The 16,362-nt window shown below is 37.0% G+C and overlaps 3 protein-coding genes across 4 annotated transcripts; all 3 read right to left on the bottom strand.

Moving 5' to 3' along the window:
* Positions 1-208: 208 nt before the first annotated feature.
* Positions 209-2,008, bottom strand: LOC119987527. The gene is made up of 4 exons (XM_038832458.1): positions 1,886-2,008; positions 1,381-1,540; positions 812-870; positions 209-500 (listed from the first exon to the last, which is right to left on the bottom strand). The coding sequence occupies exons 1-4, from the start codon at positions 2,006-2,008 to the stop codon at positions 333-335; spliced, it is 510 nt and encodes a 169-aa protein (XP_038688386.1). The 3' UTR covers positions 209-332.
* A 2,967-nt stretch (positions 2,009-4,975) lies between these two features.
* Positions 4,976-8,827, bottom strand: LOC119986562 (autophagy-related protein 8f). Of its 2 annotated transcripts, none has more exons than XM_038831171.1 (6): positions 8,681-8,827; positions 8,338-8,378; positions 8,186-8,241; positions 6,179-6,231; positions 5,378-5,496; positions 4,976-5,268 (listed from the first exon to the last, which is right to left on the bottom strand). In XM_038831171.1, exons 2-6 carry the CDS (start codon positions 8,372-8,374, stop codon positions 5,165-5,167), a joined length of 369 nt encoding a protein of 122 aa, XP_038687099.1. In that variant the 5' UTR covers positions 8,375-8,378; positions 8,681-8,827; the 3' UTR covers positions 4,976-5,164. The 2 variants fall into 2 exon arrangements, with proteins under 2 accessions (XP_038687099.1, XP_038687101.1); XM_038831173.1 differs by having other exon boundaries at positions 8,565-8,719.
* A 4,153-nt stretch (positions 8,828-12,980) lies between these two features.
* On the bottom strand, positions 12,981-15,776 carry LOC119987184. The gene has a single exon (XM_038831991.1). It carries the CDS (start codon positions 15,555-15,557, stop codon positions 13,251-13,253), a length of 2,307 nt encoding a protein of 768 aa, XP_038687919.1. The 5' UTR covers positions 15,558-15,776; the 3' UTR covers positions 12,981-13,250.
* Between the last annotated feature and the right edge of the window lie 586 nt (positions 15,777-16,362).

The following is a 16,362-nucleotide window of genomic DNA, read 5'->3' as shown; positions in this document are numbered from 1 at the left end:
GCGCAATTATTTCCAAATGGTTTGAGTTGGGTCTCGTCTCAACTAACCTATCGGATAGGTTTGTGCGTGTCTAAGCTCAGATTTCGACTTAGTGGGTTGTCCAAAAAGAACATGCCTGTTGAGTTGTTCCATTACTAATTCCTGGTTGTTTTCTTATTCCCAACAAGAATCAAGATCACGGTGCTTCTTAAAGTAGGAAACCCTTTATTACTCTGTATATTCATTACATAAAGTTGACATATATATTCACCGATGAAAATTAATTAAACACGAGGTATATATATAAGATATAAGAGAAGAAAATCAAGTTGTCTGTGTGTGTGTGCGTCTGCCTAGGACTTCTCATTGTGAATAGGTGGTTTGCGATGGGGTTGAGTGTAGTCCATGACATCAACGTGCTCCACAGACTCATCTTCTTTCTTGGAATCCACTGGTTTCTGGGTTTCATCATGTGGTGTTGATGATTCTATCACTGACCTTCCCAACTGCCTCTTCGATACCTACGCATGCATCAGAATAATGAACAAAACTGCCTTTTCAATATTTACTCAAAGAGCCGTGCTAGCGACAGATAAAAATGGGATAAAATCCATCCGGGTAGAGCTCGAAAGTGGGACGAGCCCACAAACCAGGATTCCACAAAGAAATATCTATACGGTTTGGTTAAAATTCCCAATCTAGTACACCGTATGCCCAGAGAGGTAACCAATTAGACTATTGCACAAGTGATTTACGGTGGTTATCTCAATAAATGTAAAAACTTCCAAGCAATATATAGTAAATTCTTTTACATAATAATTCATTAATTTACCTCTGTTTTAACTGGCTCTTGAATACCTTTTTGCAAATACACCACAACCCTATCGTCTCCTGCAGAAATCAGCACTATCTTTAAATAACAAATCAACAATGGCTTGGTTGCCCAAAAAAACCTCAAAATTCATAACATGCATTCATTTGAATACCCACTCCGACCCAACCTTTTTTCCCCCTATTTCAGCCTCTATTATATCATCATCTTACCTAAAATCAATGTTGGATTTAAAGACACTCTGCAGAAATCCTGCATGCTTGTTGTGGATGCGATTTTTACATCCAAAGGTATTGTTCGTTCTAGGATAGCCCCAATCTCCCTCACGGTTTTATTTTAGGAAATCCTGACTTCCCCACTTGAACTCGCGTAACCTCATTAAGTGGGAAAGTGATGAGTACTCAAATAATCATCTAGACTAGTTGAGCAATCCCGTGGATGCAAAAACGCATCCACACTTGTATATTTTGTGGTGCGCATACATACATACCTACGTATATATGTGTGTGTGTTATATGAAGACAAGTAAATAGAAACAAAGAAGATTATTTTTTGGGAAAATAGAAAACCTGAAGTTTGCGTTGCAGTCTCATCTTCCTTCATCAAATATGCCTTCACTTCCGAACTCTCAATAAGCTTACTGCCACCATAATCTTTCATGACTCCTTGTAACATTGTAGAAACTGTAAACTCCTTAAGCTTCCATGTGGTTGCTTCCTGTATCAAATCCTGACATAATTAGACCTAATTCACAAGCAATAATCACATGTATCAGAAAGAAAAAAAAATGATATAGTTTCTAACCTTTTTGGTAAGACCCAAAACTCGAGCATTGCATGCATGCATAGAGAGAGAAAGAAGAAGGAGAAGGATGAGAGAAATAATAGACATGATGAAGAAGAGAGTTTTGTAAGTTCAAAGACACAGAACTATGATCAATGGAGTATTGGGTTTAGAGAGAGAGAGAGAGATAGATTGTGAGGTTGGGTTAGGTTTTCTAGGTATTTGTAGGGGTTGGAGAGGCAATAGTGCATTAAATGGTAGGGATTTTGTGTATATGGGAAATGAAAATACCTTCATAAAGAGAACATGCAAGTGTTTGGGGTTTGAAGAACCTTGAAGACGAAATTCAAGATATTGGAGGGCCCTCTTTGTCTCTTCTTTGATCCTTTTTTTATCAACTTGGAGGGGCCACATTGATTGAGGTCAAGAACAAGCATTATAGAGGTTACGTAGTCATTATAAACGTGAATGCATGCATGGTGATGCATAATAATAATTATTGCATATATATATATATATATATATGTATGTACACTAAGAGAGGAATTTACATATCTTTGGTTGTTGATATATATAAATAATTCGATTATGGTTTAATTGAACGTTACGTATATAATATAAGAACAACAACATAGAAATCTATATATATGTATATGTGGCCAAATAATATGGATTCGGAGGTTGTGAATTCAATTTCCACTATGAGCGATACTCTAACGGCTACACGCGCTATGATTTGGTATTACTTAATTTGTCGTCATGTGACAAACTTTTGTGTGCGCGGACTTGACGATCCGAGTTTAGGCCCATATTAGCTGTCCAAAGGGCAAATTTGTATTGTCTTGTTCTCATTACCAATATATATGTGTGTGAATATTTATATATTTTTTCCCAACATATAATATAATTAAGAACAACAACATTAATTATGATTTTCTATGTTGTTGATATAAGACCAACCCAAATTAATTATATGGTTATTAATCAATTCTTAAAATTAAAATGGAGATGATAATATCTCATGATTTGGGTGGTCTGATTATTATTATTGACGTGGAAGATTAGCAACGTTTTATAAAGAAAAAAAAAGAAATTAAGGAGGAGAAATAAACATGGGACACATTATATATACATGCCGGGAAATCTACATCCAAAACCATGTGATTCTGTAAACAACTCCATTCCTACTCCTTGTGCTTCTCTCAGACAATTCAGACCGACTAGAATTCGTTTTAAAAAAAAAAAAAAAAAAAGAGATGATTTATAGATGTTTGCAATAGTCCACCATAATTAATTTTCTAATTATTACAATTAAAGAAAATTGTGGGTGTATGTATACATATGTGTGTTAGAAGTTAGAACTTAAAAGAGAGATTGAATAACACTTGGGATGAAAAGGATCTCGCCATGGATTTTTCTCGGTTGAATTCGAATATATTTTCAAAGAAGCCTTTACACGAGAAAGGAAAAGGACACATATCTATATATGTTGCTCTTTGATTCAACTATTTAATTGATTCAATTGACATATATATATAATACAATCTATGTGTTTTGTTTTTATCATCCTCCGAATAGTCCGATCCATGTATGTCCTGGTAGACACATACATGGACATTGTCAGAGACGCTAATTATCACAGACAAATTACTTTGAAATCTGAGAACTTTGCAATTTCCGAAAGCGTACAATTCTCATCTAATAATGTGGGAGCAGTGTGTCACATCACATCATATTTTTGTGTTTTCTCCACCGAATTCATTCTCCATCATTGGATAAGAATTGTAAACTCTGGAAAAATCCATAGCCTTAGGCTAATGGAGGTTGTACAACCCAAAGTTTTGAATGCAAAAGATTAGTATAAAGTACGTAGTGCATTCTCTCTCTCTTATATGTTAAATCTCTAGAGTTTTACAGTGACAAGCATTACTCAGAGAGTGTCAAGGGAGGTAGGGAAGTAATTGGTGGGTGACATAGGAGGACCTACAAAGGAATGGGACAATAAGAGGCAGAGTTTGTGAGTGGAGACAAAGGTGCATGGCTAAACCGTCACTTGCATATCCTCTTTTGGGACATCCCCACCCCCACCACCGTCCCTGTAGACCAGGCATGCCACCTGGATTCTAGTACATGTGCTACTCACATGACATACCTTTGCCATGTCAGACAACTATATATTGTTCATCTCCATCGTCCCCCTTCCCGTCTTTTTTATATTTTACAAAAATGATAAACATCTTAGCAATTGGTATTCCAGTTATTCCAATTGCTGAGTTTAATGCATAAGATCCAAGTGAATTCGTAAGTTCAATATGTCCCACATGATGCACATGAAACATATGTGTGTACAACTCAACAGCAGGGATAACTGTGATACCGGTTGCTAGAATCCCTATCATAACTGTTTTTTTTTTATAATTAAGAATGACAACATACAAATTTATCTTTGGACATTTAATATGAATTTAAACTCGGGTCGTCAAGCCAGCATGCACAGAATTGAAACTATACAAGTTTATATATACCCTACTAATATAGGACTAAATTCATGTCGTTAGGCCCGAACATACATAATTTTTCTTCCTAACGACACGGCATGATAAGTTCGATAAAAACTCAACGTGTAACCACAAAAGTATTGCTCCCAATAAAAATCGAATTCAAAACCTTCCGAGTACATACAATTTCACTCCAAAAAAATTCACCACTAAACTAAGTCCCACTCAAGAAAAATTCACCACTAAACTATCACCCGAGTGATTATTCCCCTCTTGGAGTCAATAGTCAATTTAGCTTCAAGCAAGGGCAAGAAACAATGTCCTCACCACCTTCAATTGGTTTTTCTTTCCTCATTGATTTTAGCATCAAAGACAAGTTGCAGTACATGCCTATGGTGCTCCCGGTAATCATAACATAAGGGTGACGCCTGGTCCAGTACAAAACTGAAAGACCAAAATAAAATGGAACCATTTTTCAGTACATTTAGCCAGTTAAGAGGTAAAAAGGTTCAATCAACTCTGCCACCAATCCTATGGCGAGTCCATGATCACAGCATACCAATCAAAAAGGCCTGAATAAGAAGACTTCACAGGCATGCTCAGGTGGCTCTAATAGCGAACAATGGACCTAAACATACAAAAATTGTTGCAACTCTCGTCCTGTACTCTCGTCCTGTGTTTCAGCCTTTCCTACCCAATGGATGGATGACCATCACCGATTATAGCGGATAGGAAATAGTTTCTGAAACAAAAAGCTCAGTCGCTCCAGGCAACCTAAATACCTAATATTAGACATCTGTTTCGGATTCATTCAAGAGAAGTAATGGACCATACTTGCTGTAAACCAAAAAACTAATACCTGAAGAAAGAATGGAGACCCGGGTATGGATATCTCAACATAACTGCAATTAATTCTTAATATGGAGCTTCGTTTTTGTTGCTTATATACAATATAGAACTGTACACGATACCATTAGAATAGTTTATTTAATAGGGGCAATGCAGAAAAGGAAACACCATGATGAAGAAGGCAAATCTGAAATTGATTGAAACAAACAGGGAATGACAAGAGCTACTGTGAACTCTCATAACCAAATGTGTTCTCTCCACTGTAAGTGACATAGAGAAACCCGTCTTCATCTTTCTTCTCCTCATATATGGCAGACATGATTGCACCTACAAGAGTTAAAAGAAAACAGCAATGTTGTAGGATGGTGTCCAATTAAACAGTCCAAAAATCCAAAATATCTATATCCAAAACATATTTAGATTGATATTAGTTTACCTGTAGGAGGGAGGACATTGTCCACAAATATAAAGATTGCTTTTTCTGCACTTAGTTTGATCCTTTTGCGGATAACATAGACAAATTGTCCAACAGTCAGGTCAGCTGGTACAAGGTACCTGTGATTTTCACGTTCAGTCTATAAGAGATTCTCTCAATAGCAATAATCATAGCCACAGCAAAAAAGAAGAAAATCTTTAGCAATTTCTCAGCAAAAAACTATCAGAGAATAGAAAACCACCAGTAAGCAGACAACAAATAACTACTTTCAAGATGGCCACATAAGACCTAATAATGTAATGAAAATGCGGCATCTACATGTTCTTTAGGGAGATAAGGATAGAGGTCTTTAATTTAACTCATGTAGTCAAAATCAATTGTAGGAAGAGCACTGCGTTGCAATGCAAGCTGCTTCTCACTATAGCCAAAAAAGTTTTGACCTACGATTGCCAAAAAAAATTTCCACAAGTAGAATGATGTCATGATTTTCTATACCTTAGTTTTTCATCATTTTGAACTCTTGAGATGTGTTCAAAGTTCAAACACGAGCAGTTATACACTCAAATCAGAAAACCAGTTTGAAGAATAACATAGACATCAAGAGGGCTAGAGGTCAATCAACACAGGGATTAAGTCCCGTACTAGTTCTGCACAAAACAGAAGTTTCCCATACCACATCTGTGCTCTAAGGTGATTTCGCCAAAAGTCTGATAAGACTTCTCATGTACTTATACTAGTGTGAAATTAAATAGAGAGATGAGTAAGAGAATCTACAACCATCAATAATCAAAGCCTACTTACTTCTTCTTGTCAATGTTTGGTATGTCAGTTCTCTCAGATTTCTCCACAATCACCTAAAACATCAATGGAGCAAAGTTGGAGAGAAGTCAGCTTGGGTACCACAAATGATCCAGAAGTTGTCCAAATTCACTCAATTTATGGCACTATCAATGCAACTACGACAGAATCAAACAAACTTTCACAATTGATCTTGCATATGTTTTCCTAAAACAAGTGAGACATTTGGATTAGCTTCCTTAGCCCAAAGCTACATATTTAATTAAGAGAGAAAATATAATGTCGGACATTCGAAATGCTAATAGACACACGAACAGAGTACCATAGAAGTATATTATGCAGATTGCAGATTAATTAGTATTCTCTTTTTTTAGTTTTGTTTGATAGTCTTTAAATCATCATCATCACAAGCCCTTCAACCTCTGACATCTTAACCACTTTGTCATGGATTAGGGTACAGAGAAAGCTCATAGTTTATTTTTACAGCCATAGAGACAATACCCCATAACAGGACCCAATTTCAACAACAGCATCACATGTTAAACCACTTCCTGAGAATTATTGCGAACAGCAACAAAGACTAATTCAGGATGATCGTAGAATCCCGGCATAAGTTTTCTTTTTTGAATGATAAAAGAAAACTAATAAAGCACGTGAATGTGCAAAACAAACTACAAAGAGGCTAAATTAATGATCTGAAGGAAATGGTCAGTGATCACAAGTACAGAAAATACCACAATTTCATACTATTAAAACTGTCAACCAAGGATTCTCTATAACAAAAGGTTCTGTTGTTTCTTTCCTTCCGTATGAGCCACATAAGTTATACATATGTAAACACATTGCAAAGGTTTTTACTATGTCAACTGATGGAACATCCAAATATGAGGAGTGTATCTATTACTAAATGTGTCTTAGGGAGCAAGAGAGAATAAAAATATAACATGAAAAGGCCAAGTTTGAAGGCTTTAAACAATTATGTTCCGAATATGATACCATAGGCACCATAAGACTCAAAAAAAATATCAATGATAAGTTATTCAGCTTGCGCACATTTAATTCTGAAAAATTACAGTGCCAAAGTCACTCTTACCTGACTCTTCCCAAACCCCCAACATTCTTTTAATTGAATGAATATCATTATCTGGTAGTTCTTTGGACTCAATAATTGAGCCATCAGTTTGTATTTGGAAAAAAAAATCATATTTTCCTTATCCCTGGAGCATTAAGTTCATGCTAGTAAGCTAGTTTTTGTGCCTCTCAACAATCGAAGTAAAATGGACAAGCATGTTAAGAACAGCACATGCACTAGAGGACCATTTGCAGAAAACAGAAACATACCCACAGATGCCAACACACACAAATGAGGAGCATGTGTGTCTATTTGTGAGGAAAAATAATTATTCGGAATGCCGACAAAATTGTAAATAACGAAAGCAAACGAAAGAGACATGTCTGCACATTCTCTAACCCCATTTTTTAAAAGGTATAAAGGGAATATCTATAAAGGGAACATGTATGAAAGGGCACCAAGGGATGCTGCCATGTATAAGAGTGCACATTCATATGTATAACCAAAAAGAAGTAGCATATTAAAAATTCAATCAGTTAGGTTAAACTTGATGGCATCTATCAAGTACCCACGCAAGAGTTCAGTAACTTGAAGATTTGATAGAATACACGTTTTTAAGTTATTAATACCACCCATACCTTAACCAAAGATTCATTGGACTGTAAATAAATCTATGCTTTTAAACTAACAATCTATGCTTTTAAACTAACAGACTCCAAATTATGGTCTTGAAAACAATATATAGACACAAGAAGCCGACCCAAGAAAAAGGAACTGCAGGGCAGACACATATACAAGTCCAACAAGCTTGCAAACTTCAAATGTTGACCCACTATTTCAATGCAACACCCACTTAAACAAGTCACATACAAGGCTGTTATTAGAGTTGGCAATCAATAACATCAATCAACAGTACATGAGCAAAAATAAATTCTCACCGGAATCCTATCTGGGTATTTCTCTCTAATTCTAGCAGCCTCTGCTCGCCTCTTCTCTGAAAAGATAATACACATAAACTCAATAAGCATCACAGATCAAACATACAGTTACTTCTACATCCTATGTTTGATAGCAAAGGACCAATACATACCCAAATCATGCTCTTGCTTAAAGTAACTCTTCGCCATTCTCCTAAAAAAAGAAACATCCAAGATGAGTGAAGGAAAAGCTACCTACCAACCAACCAAAAAAAAATTGAAAATTTTATCTCATGAATCCCTAATAGCAATTCACCGTGCACAACAAATTAAAGATTCAATTTTTAATAAACGAAACCCCAAATCTCAAACCACCGCATACTAACTGATGATCAATTACCGTAGATTCACAGATAGAAACTCATATCGATCATCGATACTTTTTATGAGGGTTCCAAATAAACGAGAGAATCGCCGACTAGACAGTAGAATTGAAAGAGAAATCGAAGCACAAACCTTGTGAAGATGAACAAGAAAAGAAGAGGAAAGAAAGTAAACTTTTCGATCAAGACTCCTGAAGCTCGTGCTTACGTTGAAGATAATGGCAGTCGGCCGAGTTTCTCAACTATTTTTCTTTTCTATAATTAGATATATGGTATTTGATTTTATCTAAACAAAACAATAACTCGCAAAATAAGAAGTCATACAGTGTCGTAACTCGCACGATAGATTACGTGGGCCTCAATTTTTGCGGGCCCAGTCCAAAGTCTATATAATATGTATAGTTTTTTTTTTTTAAATATTACTCAAAAAAATGTTTCCTATTGAAATTAAATTTTAGACACATATATATTTAATACGATTTATTATCAATCGAGTCACCTCGTTGATTATGTAATATGTATAGATGGGCCAAATAAATCCGATGGAAGATATAAAATCTAGAGAATTCGATGGTGGGACCAACAATTTGTTGATTGATCCAGACTTCTAGAGGCAACAGGTTGATTCCAAAGAGGACGAAGAATATGCCAGGATCTTGCCTTTTGACCCTGAAACGGCTGCGTTTTTGTAACATTGTTCCCTCATTTTTATTTTTTTTTATAATCTACAAATCTAAGTGCACTGTAATTTCTATTCCTAAATTAAGAAAAACACTGTTTTTGAAGAATATTAAAGTGGGCCTAAGTAAATTCAAAAAGTGGACTCCTTAGCCCATGATTTAGTCAAATGGGCCGTCAATCCATTGGACTCATTGCATTTCCGTATAGGGGAGGTTAAATGTTGTGATGACCGAATTTGTCTGATCCAAATTATTTTTGTCAAATTTAAAATCAGGTACGAGCTCAAACATATAAATCTTATTTGATTTATTTGTTTGGACTCTAACTTCGATTAGATTATTGTTCGATTTATTTATCTAGATTTAAATTAATCAAGATTTAATCAATTAAGTATGTCCAAAATTCAATTCAGTCAGGTCCAAATGTTATTGTCCGACCCAAAACCAATTCCGACCCGATTTTTTCTCACCCCTATTTCCGGAAAAGTTCTTGGAGGAGGGAAGCGTGAGTAACCCGAGAGCGCCCCCATAATAAATCTTGTTCTTCCTCTGAGATCCTTCCCCGGAAGCTTGCCTTACAGGCTTACACTGACCAAATCCTAATTTCGTAAAATTCTGATCTTCTATTGAGTCAAGAGCAAAGCTCGTCGTCGGCGGAGTGATGGGCATAATAAGGAGCGGCTTCTCGTTCATAACGGGAACCTTGTTCGGAATCTATGTGGCGCAGAACTACAACCTTCCCAACATAAGTAATCTGGCAAACACTGGTCTCGTCATTTTCAAGCTCATGGAGGAGAGCTACCGCAAGCCCAAGAAGAGTGACAGCAACGAAGATTGATTGATTCAGTTCGACTGGATTCGATGATTTGTTTAGAAGTCAGGTTTAGAACAGTTCTTAATTTAATTATGCTCCATTATATTCTTAAACCCGTTCAATTGAGGGCTTAATGACGGAGATTCGATTTTTGATGTGAATTTTGATTTCCATATCTTATTAATGGAAAATTTGATTATTAGCTATCTCTTCCTTTCTGTTTCGAATTTGGGTGTTTATTTCGTTATTTCTGTATAGTTTACTTGAGTTATTGGACTACAGAGAAGGCACTGACTGAAACTGATTTTAAGTACGTCTGAGTGATTTGGGGGTTCTTACAGAGTTGGCATTTTTTATCTAGCTTCATAGGCACAGTCCTAGAATTTTATGCTGAGAATGAAGCCTTTGTCTAGCTTATTAGAGGTCAAATGGGATTTCAAAAAGTTACAGTGGTAGAAAAGGCTGTTAGTTCGCACCCATGGTAATGTTTGACATGGTTTAACAGTATGAAATTGTTTTATCTAATGACTAATTTACTGAGTCTAATCTTAAAATCATTATCAACGATGGAGATCAATATATAGCTTGAGCTGTGAGTGCTTCACCGGCAAGTCTAAATTGTGGATTGATGAATGATGATAACATCATGGGGGACTATTGTCAGCAATGCTTAAATGATGGCCGTTGGTGCTGATTTCATTTATTTAGGGATTGCTTGGGAAGAAGATTTAGAGGTGTTTTTGGTAGTGAGGTTAGGTTTTGTGATGAAGTAACCTTCTTTGGGAGACAAATAGAAGATGAAGTGAATGTTTGGGAAAACCTTCCCAAAATAGGTGTTGTTTAACCTCCCCTTATTTTCAAGCAAGGTTAAACACCTCACATCACCCACTATCTCCCAAGCAAGCCCTTAATCTAGTACAATGTTCTGTTAAGTGTCAGGATGCAGAATTTCGGCAAATAGTCATCCCCTCGTTGTTTGTGTACCTGTAATCATATTACTTTAGTCTTTAGTGACTATCAGACTTCCCTTTGGAATCCACCCTTCCCCCTGAACGGCTGAGCAAGCTTATTGATAGACTACCAAGATTTGGAAAGCTATTTCTAATGCTTACTTTCATGAGATGGAATTAATCAAAAGCTATGGTCAATTTTGTTTTGATTGTACAAGCTTTCTGTCTTCCAGTTGTTTGATCTCTTCCTTTGCAAGGTTCCTGGATATTGAACAAGTTTATATGTAAATTCAGATGTATAGCTTCAATTGGTCTAGGTTTGACAAGACACTTGTCTTTGACTTTGCATATAAATTGATAATCCAGGAAAATTATTGTGTTTGGTCAAGGAAAATTTGAGGATCTGTCTACAAAATTATGAACATTACCTGGGTGGTAGCCGGAACCATCAAAGAGCAGTTAAAGGCTTGGAATTTCAATTGCAAATCAAGGGAACAAGGAAAGAAACTGGGTGGACTCAATTCCTTTATTAGTATGCTGGTTTATTTGGATAGAAAGAAACTGGTGTCGTAAAGAGCCATATTTAGGTTACTTTCCAAGGAGCAATGTATCTCGATGGCTCGACTATACCTAAAAAATAGGTAGGCTTATCAGAAAGTTTGATCACCTGTGAGAATTCTCTGATCATTTGGAGACCCGTTCAACCCATGTTGCTGGAAGAATTTATTGGGTCATTGATTTTATGATGCAAATTTAATTGTTCATTTTACATTGGAATAAGTGGTTTGCATGCAAATTGGAGACTATAGTAGGAAATATCACAGATTAAGAGATTCTTCTGTATCTTTCTTACTCACCCTCACTTCTGAGTAGTTGGCTGCTAATTTTTTTTTGCTTTGCTGGTGATGTGCAGATATCTTTTTTATACTAACTATGTACCTGGATGCCTTTATTGGCTGCATGTTTGAAGGTTTGTTTCATGAAATTATCTTAGGATTGCAGAACTACTTTAAGCTTTATAAGATAGGATTCTGTAGGAAGCTTTATACAACCATTTTTGTGTTACAGATTTGAAAGGCTTTCTCCTCATTGCGAGGTTCTGGAGTTCACCTGCCATTTTATGCATCTTTGACATTATCTATCCCATGATTGAGATAAAAAATTTTGGGTATATATACGAGGACTCTCTCATTCACCCATAAAAAATCATAATTATTGTCCATGAAAACTTCGAAGATTTTTCTTCAAATCTCTTCTGGGAGAGCCCAAAGCATCATAGGCTCATAGTTGAGGAACCAATTGTATGATTAAGAATTTGTTGTGGAGCCTCTATCTGAGTGTGCATCTTATTACATTTGCAAATGCATGGATAAATTCAAGATTAGATTTTCCTCTATGATTCAGAATTTGGAATTCTCTTAATGGTTTGAAACATGCCAATACTAAATATATCTCGTAGAGGCTAGTGAGACTGAAGAGTTATGCATGTTAGTTTGCCAAATGCTTTCATACACGTGGATATATTCCTTCTGGATGTTATACAAGTGACTGGTTCACAGGTTCAAATGTTTAGTTCCCTCTAAAATCATAGTCTGTCTTCTCATTTGTTGTTATGTTTAAGTTTTATTTATTCTTTTGTTACAAGATAATGCCTCAGATGGTTTGAGGCTCAAACTTTGAGCTTCATTTATTGCGCTTCTAATGTCAGGACCAATGACTTTGTAAAACTTTTTTCTTTGTCTTTGCTAGCCAATATCCACACATTGCCTGACTAGTTACTAATTGATTCCTCTAGTTGGCCAAGTTCGTTTGTTATTGTTATGCTGTGATAGCAGCTCTTAAAATTTTGATATGGGATACTTGAACAGGAGAGGACATTGTCTTATCTGACTTGAGATGTAGTTTGCATGTGATCTTGGATTAATTTTTATTACATTACTACTAATTTTAAGGAGGAGGAGATGGTGCCATAAGCTGTTGGACAGGTGATTTGATGTAAAATTTATTTTCCTTTAAATTTTTTATATTGCATACAATCTCTAGTTCTGCCACAGCTGGGCTAATGATATAACTAGTTGCAGCTTCATGAAATCTACACGTAGTTTCATTTTCCAAGGCATTCATTATGTTACATAGTGACTGTAATCAGATATGTACATGAAAGAGAACAGATGAAACACATCTAGATAGTTTTGGCAGCAAGATTCATAGTCACGTAAATATCAGCGGCTTCTGTCTTTGGATTGAGGCTTGTAAAGTTCACTCTATCGTTAGGTAGAAGTCGCTTGAAATAGAAGTGTCTTTTTTCTCTGGTGAAGATGGAGCAGTAGACAATGGGTTCGTCCGCTTGTGTAATGAACGCCACTCATCAATACTTGCCATTTGATCTGGATCCAGATTGACTGGTGCTCGGTGTTGTAGAAGTTTCAGAATTTCTTCAGTTTGTCCTAGAAGTAAAACTGCATGGCGAACGCTCACTTCTCTCGCTTCAATGGTGCTGCGTAAACACTTCAGAGATACAACGCGTGGTAAATTAGTGAGACATGCACCAAGAATATCAGAGATTGTCGCCAACAGTTCTTCAAACAATCTTTCGGGTACCATATCATTGCTGTTCTTGTGCTTTAGCAGAACTGTTTGGCTAATTCTATACATGGAATTAGCTGCCAATAATTTGATGGGCCAATATGAGGGGCGTTTATTTAAACATTGATTCAGGTGCGTCTTCTTAAGCTCCTCATACTTTTTCTTTGCAGCATTTGAAACTCTTTCTAGTACTTCTTTCGTGCTTTCCGCTTGGATGGATAATTTGTGGAGATCGACATCTAGCCATCTATGATGTAGATCAACCCCCTGCCACACAATACTTGCTGCCCTCCTGAGGTTTAGCTGATCTTGTTTTGCATCCAGGAACTCTTCTATGAGGTTAATGTATACTAGGCCTTCTTGTACGCCATGTATCAACTGTTTGGCTTGGAGACTATTGATGTTCGGAAGCGCTAATGCGATGCTTGCCAGAGTTACAACAGGAAGGGCCCAACAGTTTGGAGGTTGTTGAGAGTCCAAAGAGGGAACGAGGTCAGTGTCAAACTCTTTCACTCCCTTGAATGCTTGTGCACGTGATGACATATTTAAAATTTCTTGCAGATGCTTGGGCTGTTCCTTCTTTCCTTTCTGTATCCAGTGGTCAGTAGCATCACAGTTACCCTTCATCATCACTTCAACTAGTGCATTCTCACCTTCAAGATGCAAAACAAATTGACAAAGATCCTGCCTTGTTATGCCCCGTGACTCTGATTGTGAGTCTCCTGACTCAAATGAAATGCTGTTGTTGGGTATAAACTTCTTCTTCAACTCTCTGCAGCAAGCCAAAAGAAACAAGACCCTGCTTATCAAGAAGATGGATAGAAATTGAATCATTTTGCTCGCCAACACAACTGCCATTTGTATTCCCAAACAGAGGTCCAAGAGTTTATTTTTGGCATCATGGGCAAGTTTCCTACAATACCTATGACGGATTCGTATTCTTAATGGGCAGTCTTTCATTTCCAGTAGCATCTGGATCCAATACCTTTCTACCTTGATATTTTTCCTGTAGATAATCTTCCCTCTTGTCGGGCACCTGAAATTTATGGCAGTGAACCATCTAAGAGCCGGAGCAATTGTACCAACTCCCACTGCAATGGTCTGTGAAAAGAGTACTAAAGTGGCTGACCACTTGTAGTCAGACTTCCCACTGCAGAATCTGAATGACTGGGGCATCAAGTAATAACGAAGCATGGCTTCTGTTAAGACTAGAGCACCCAAGAGACAGAATGCACCAGAGGCAATGCAGGTTGCGGAACGTCCCATTACAAATTGCGGGCTAGAGGTATGAGCCATCATCCAATGCTTCATTAAATCTTCTTTGAGCTTCTGCAAGAGTGTTCTCTCAGAATCACTGTAAGCTTCTTTTGTAGCTGAACACTCTTGTTCACTACAGCCTTCTTTCAGAGCTTTTTCATGTTTCATCTTGTACTTAATTTCTAAATATCGCTTAATGGTTGGCACAGTCAAAGCAGAAGAACTCAAGATCAGGAGCAAAACAAGCATGAGGAAGGTGAAGAAAATATGCTCAATCCTGAAAACATAGATAATACCAGTACCCAATTGGATGCAGATGTTAACAGCCACAGTGATAACAAGTATCGCCAACGCTACAACGTTTGTCAAGATTTCACTGTTCTCCATGGTTCCTATTGAAGGCATAGAATTACCCATAATTGTACAGAATAAGGCAGCACTGCTGAGTTTTGCAAGCTGATCCAGACCACGAGGCATGGGGGTGTTGAGATCCACTGAGAATTTGATTGCCACTGGTAGTATGGTAAGCGAAGTCGCGTTGAGAGAGAAATACTTGCTGGGAAACCAGAATTTCCTGTTGCGGAAGCCATGGATGACATCTAAAGCCATTGCAATTGCACAGGCCACAGATGCTGCTGCTACATAGAGGCCAATCCAAGGCATGGGGTCACTGAACTTTGATTCATTCATGTTCCCATCAAGGTCGCAGCCGAGTCTACCCATCTTCTTAGATTTCGGCTTCTGGTTCTGCAGTACTCTATAATCCTCTCCTGGGTTTGTTAGATTCAGAGTGGGCGTAATGAATGACTTCACAGACACCTTTGTTGGTTGGAGTATTGATGAATGATGATGTATGATTGCTGAAAGAAGTTGTAAATTAATTATATGCGTAGAGCAGCCATGGATTTGATTGGTTAGCTTTGATGATGGGGGGTCAAGCGTTTGTCCTTTTATTGGAAAGTCAAAAAAATCAGAGATATTATTATCCAACCAAGTATGAATTCTCTGGAATAAAAATACTTGAATGAGTGACGCAAGACCTCACAACAATTCTAAAATCCAAGGACTCTAGGCGCCGGGGCATGGCCGTCGTATAAGAGCGCGTTAATATAATATCTAATCACTGAAAGATAGGGTGGTGTTTCAATTTAGACATTTTGATTGTCGAAACGTGACGCTTCCGATATTTTAATTATCAAAGCGTACCACTTTGATAACATGAAGTTTTAAATTGTGTCAAATTAATAATTTTGACGCAAGCCCTTACAACCCAATGGTAAGCCCTTACAACCCAATGGTAATCTACTTATACTCCATTTTACATAATTTGATTTGCATGCCCTAAATATTATTTTGCTATTTCTCTCTCACCATTGTCATATCCCAAAATTTACTATTTCTCTCTCCTCCCCGATCCAACCTCTTGGACTATATTTTGGTGATTCAACGTCGAGTGGATCGGTTAACGATGTTGTCGATCAAATCGGCAACACTGCATGGTATTTAAAACTATGAATAAAACATATAT

Source organism: Tripterygium wilfordii, chromosome 20, assembly GCF_013401445.1.
Source record: "Tripterygium wilfordii isolate XIE 37 chromosome 20, ASM1340144v1, whole genome shotgun sequence".
NCBI classification, from domain to species: Eukaryota; Viridiplantae; Streptophyta; class Magnoliopsida; order Celastrales; family Celastraceae; genus Tripterygium; species Tripterygium wilfordii.
This window is presented reverse-complemented; position numbering and strand designations above follow the sequence as displayed.

What these genes read in the sequence shown, in the direction of transcription:
- LOC119987527 (XM_038832458.1), bottom strand. Translation starts at nt 2,008, where the DNA reads ATGTGGCCCCTCCAAGTTGATAAAAAAAGGATCAAAGAAGAGACAAAG. An exon ending in TGCATGTTCTCTTTATGAAG is followed by an intron (nt 1,541 to 1,885) that starts GTATTTTCATTT and finishes TAATTATGTCAG; the next exon opens with GATTTGATACAGGAAGCAAC. An exon ending in GACTGCAACGCAAACTTCAG is followed by an intron (nt 871 to 1,380) that starts GTTTTCTATTTT and finishes TGATTTCTGCAG; the next exon opens with GAGACGATAGGGTTGTGGTG.
- LOC119986562 (XM_038831171.1), bottom strand. Translation starts at nt 8,374, where the DNA reads ATGGCGAAGAGTTACTTTAAGCAAGAGCATGATTTGG. An exon ending in TAAGCAAGAGCATGATTTGG is followed by an intron (nt 8,242 to 8,337) that starts GTATGTATTGGT and finishes TTATCTTTTCAG; the next exon opens with AGAAGAGGCGAGCAGAGGCT. An exon ending in AATACCCAGATAGGATTCCG is followed by an intron (nt 6,232 to 8,185) that starts GTGAGAATTTAT and finishes TTGATGTTTTAG; the next exon opens with GTGATTGTGGAGAAATCTGA.
- LOC119987184 (XM_038831991.1), bottom strand. Translation starts at nt 15,557, where the DNA reads ATGGGTAGACTCGGCTGCGACCTTGATGGGAACATGAATGAATCAAAG.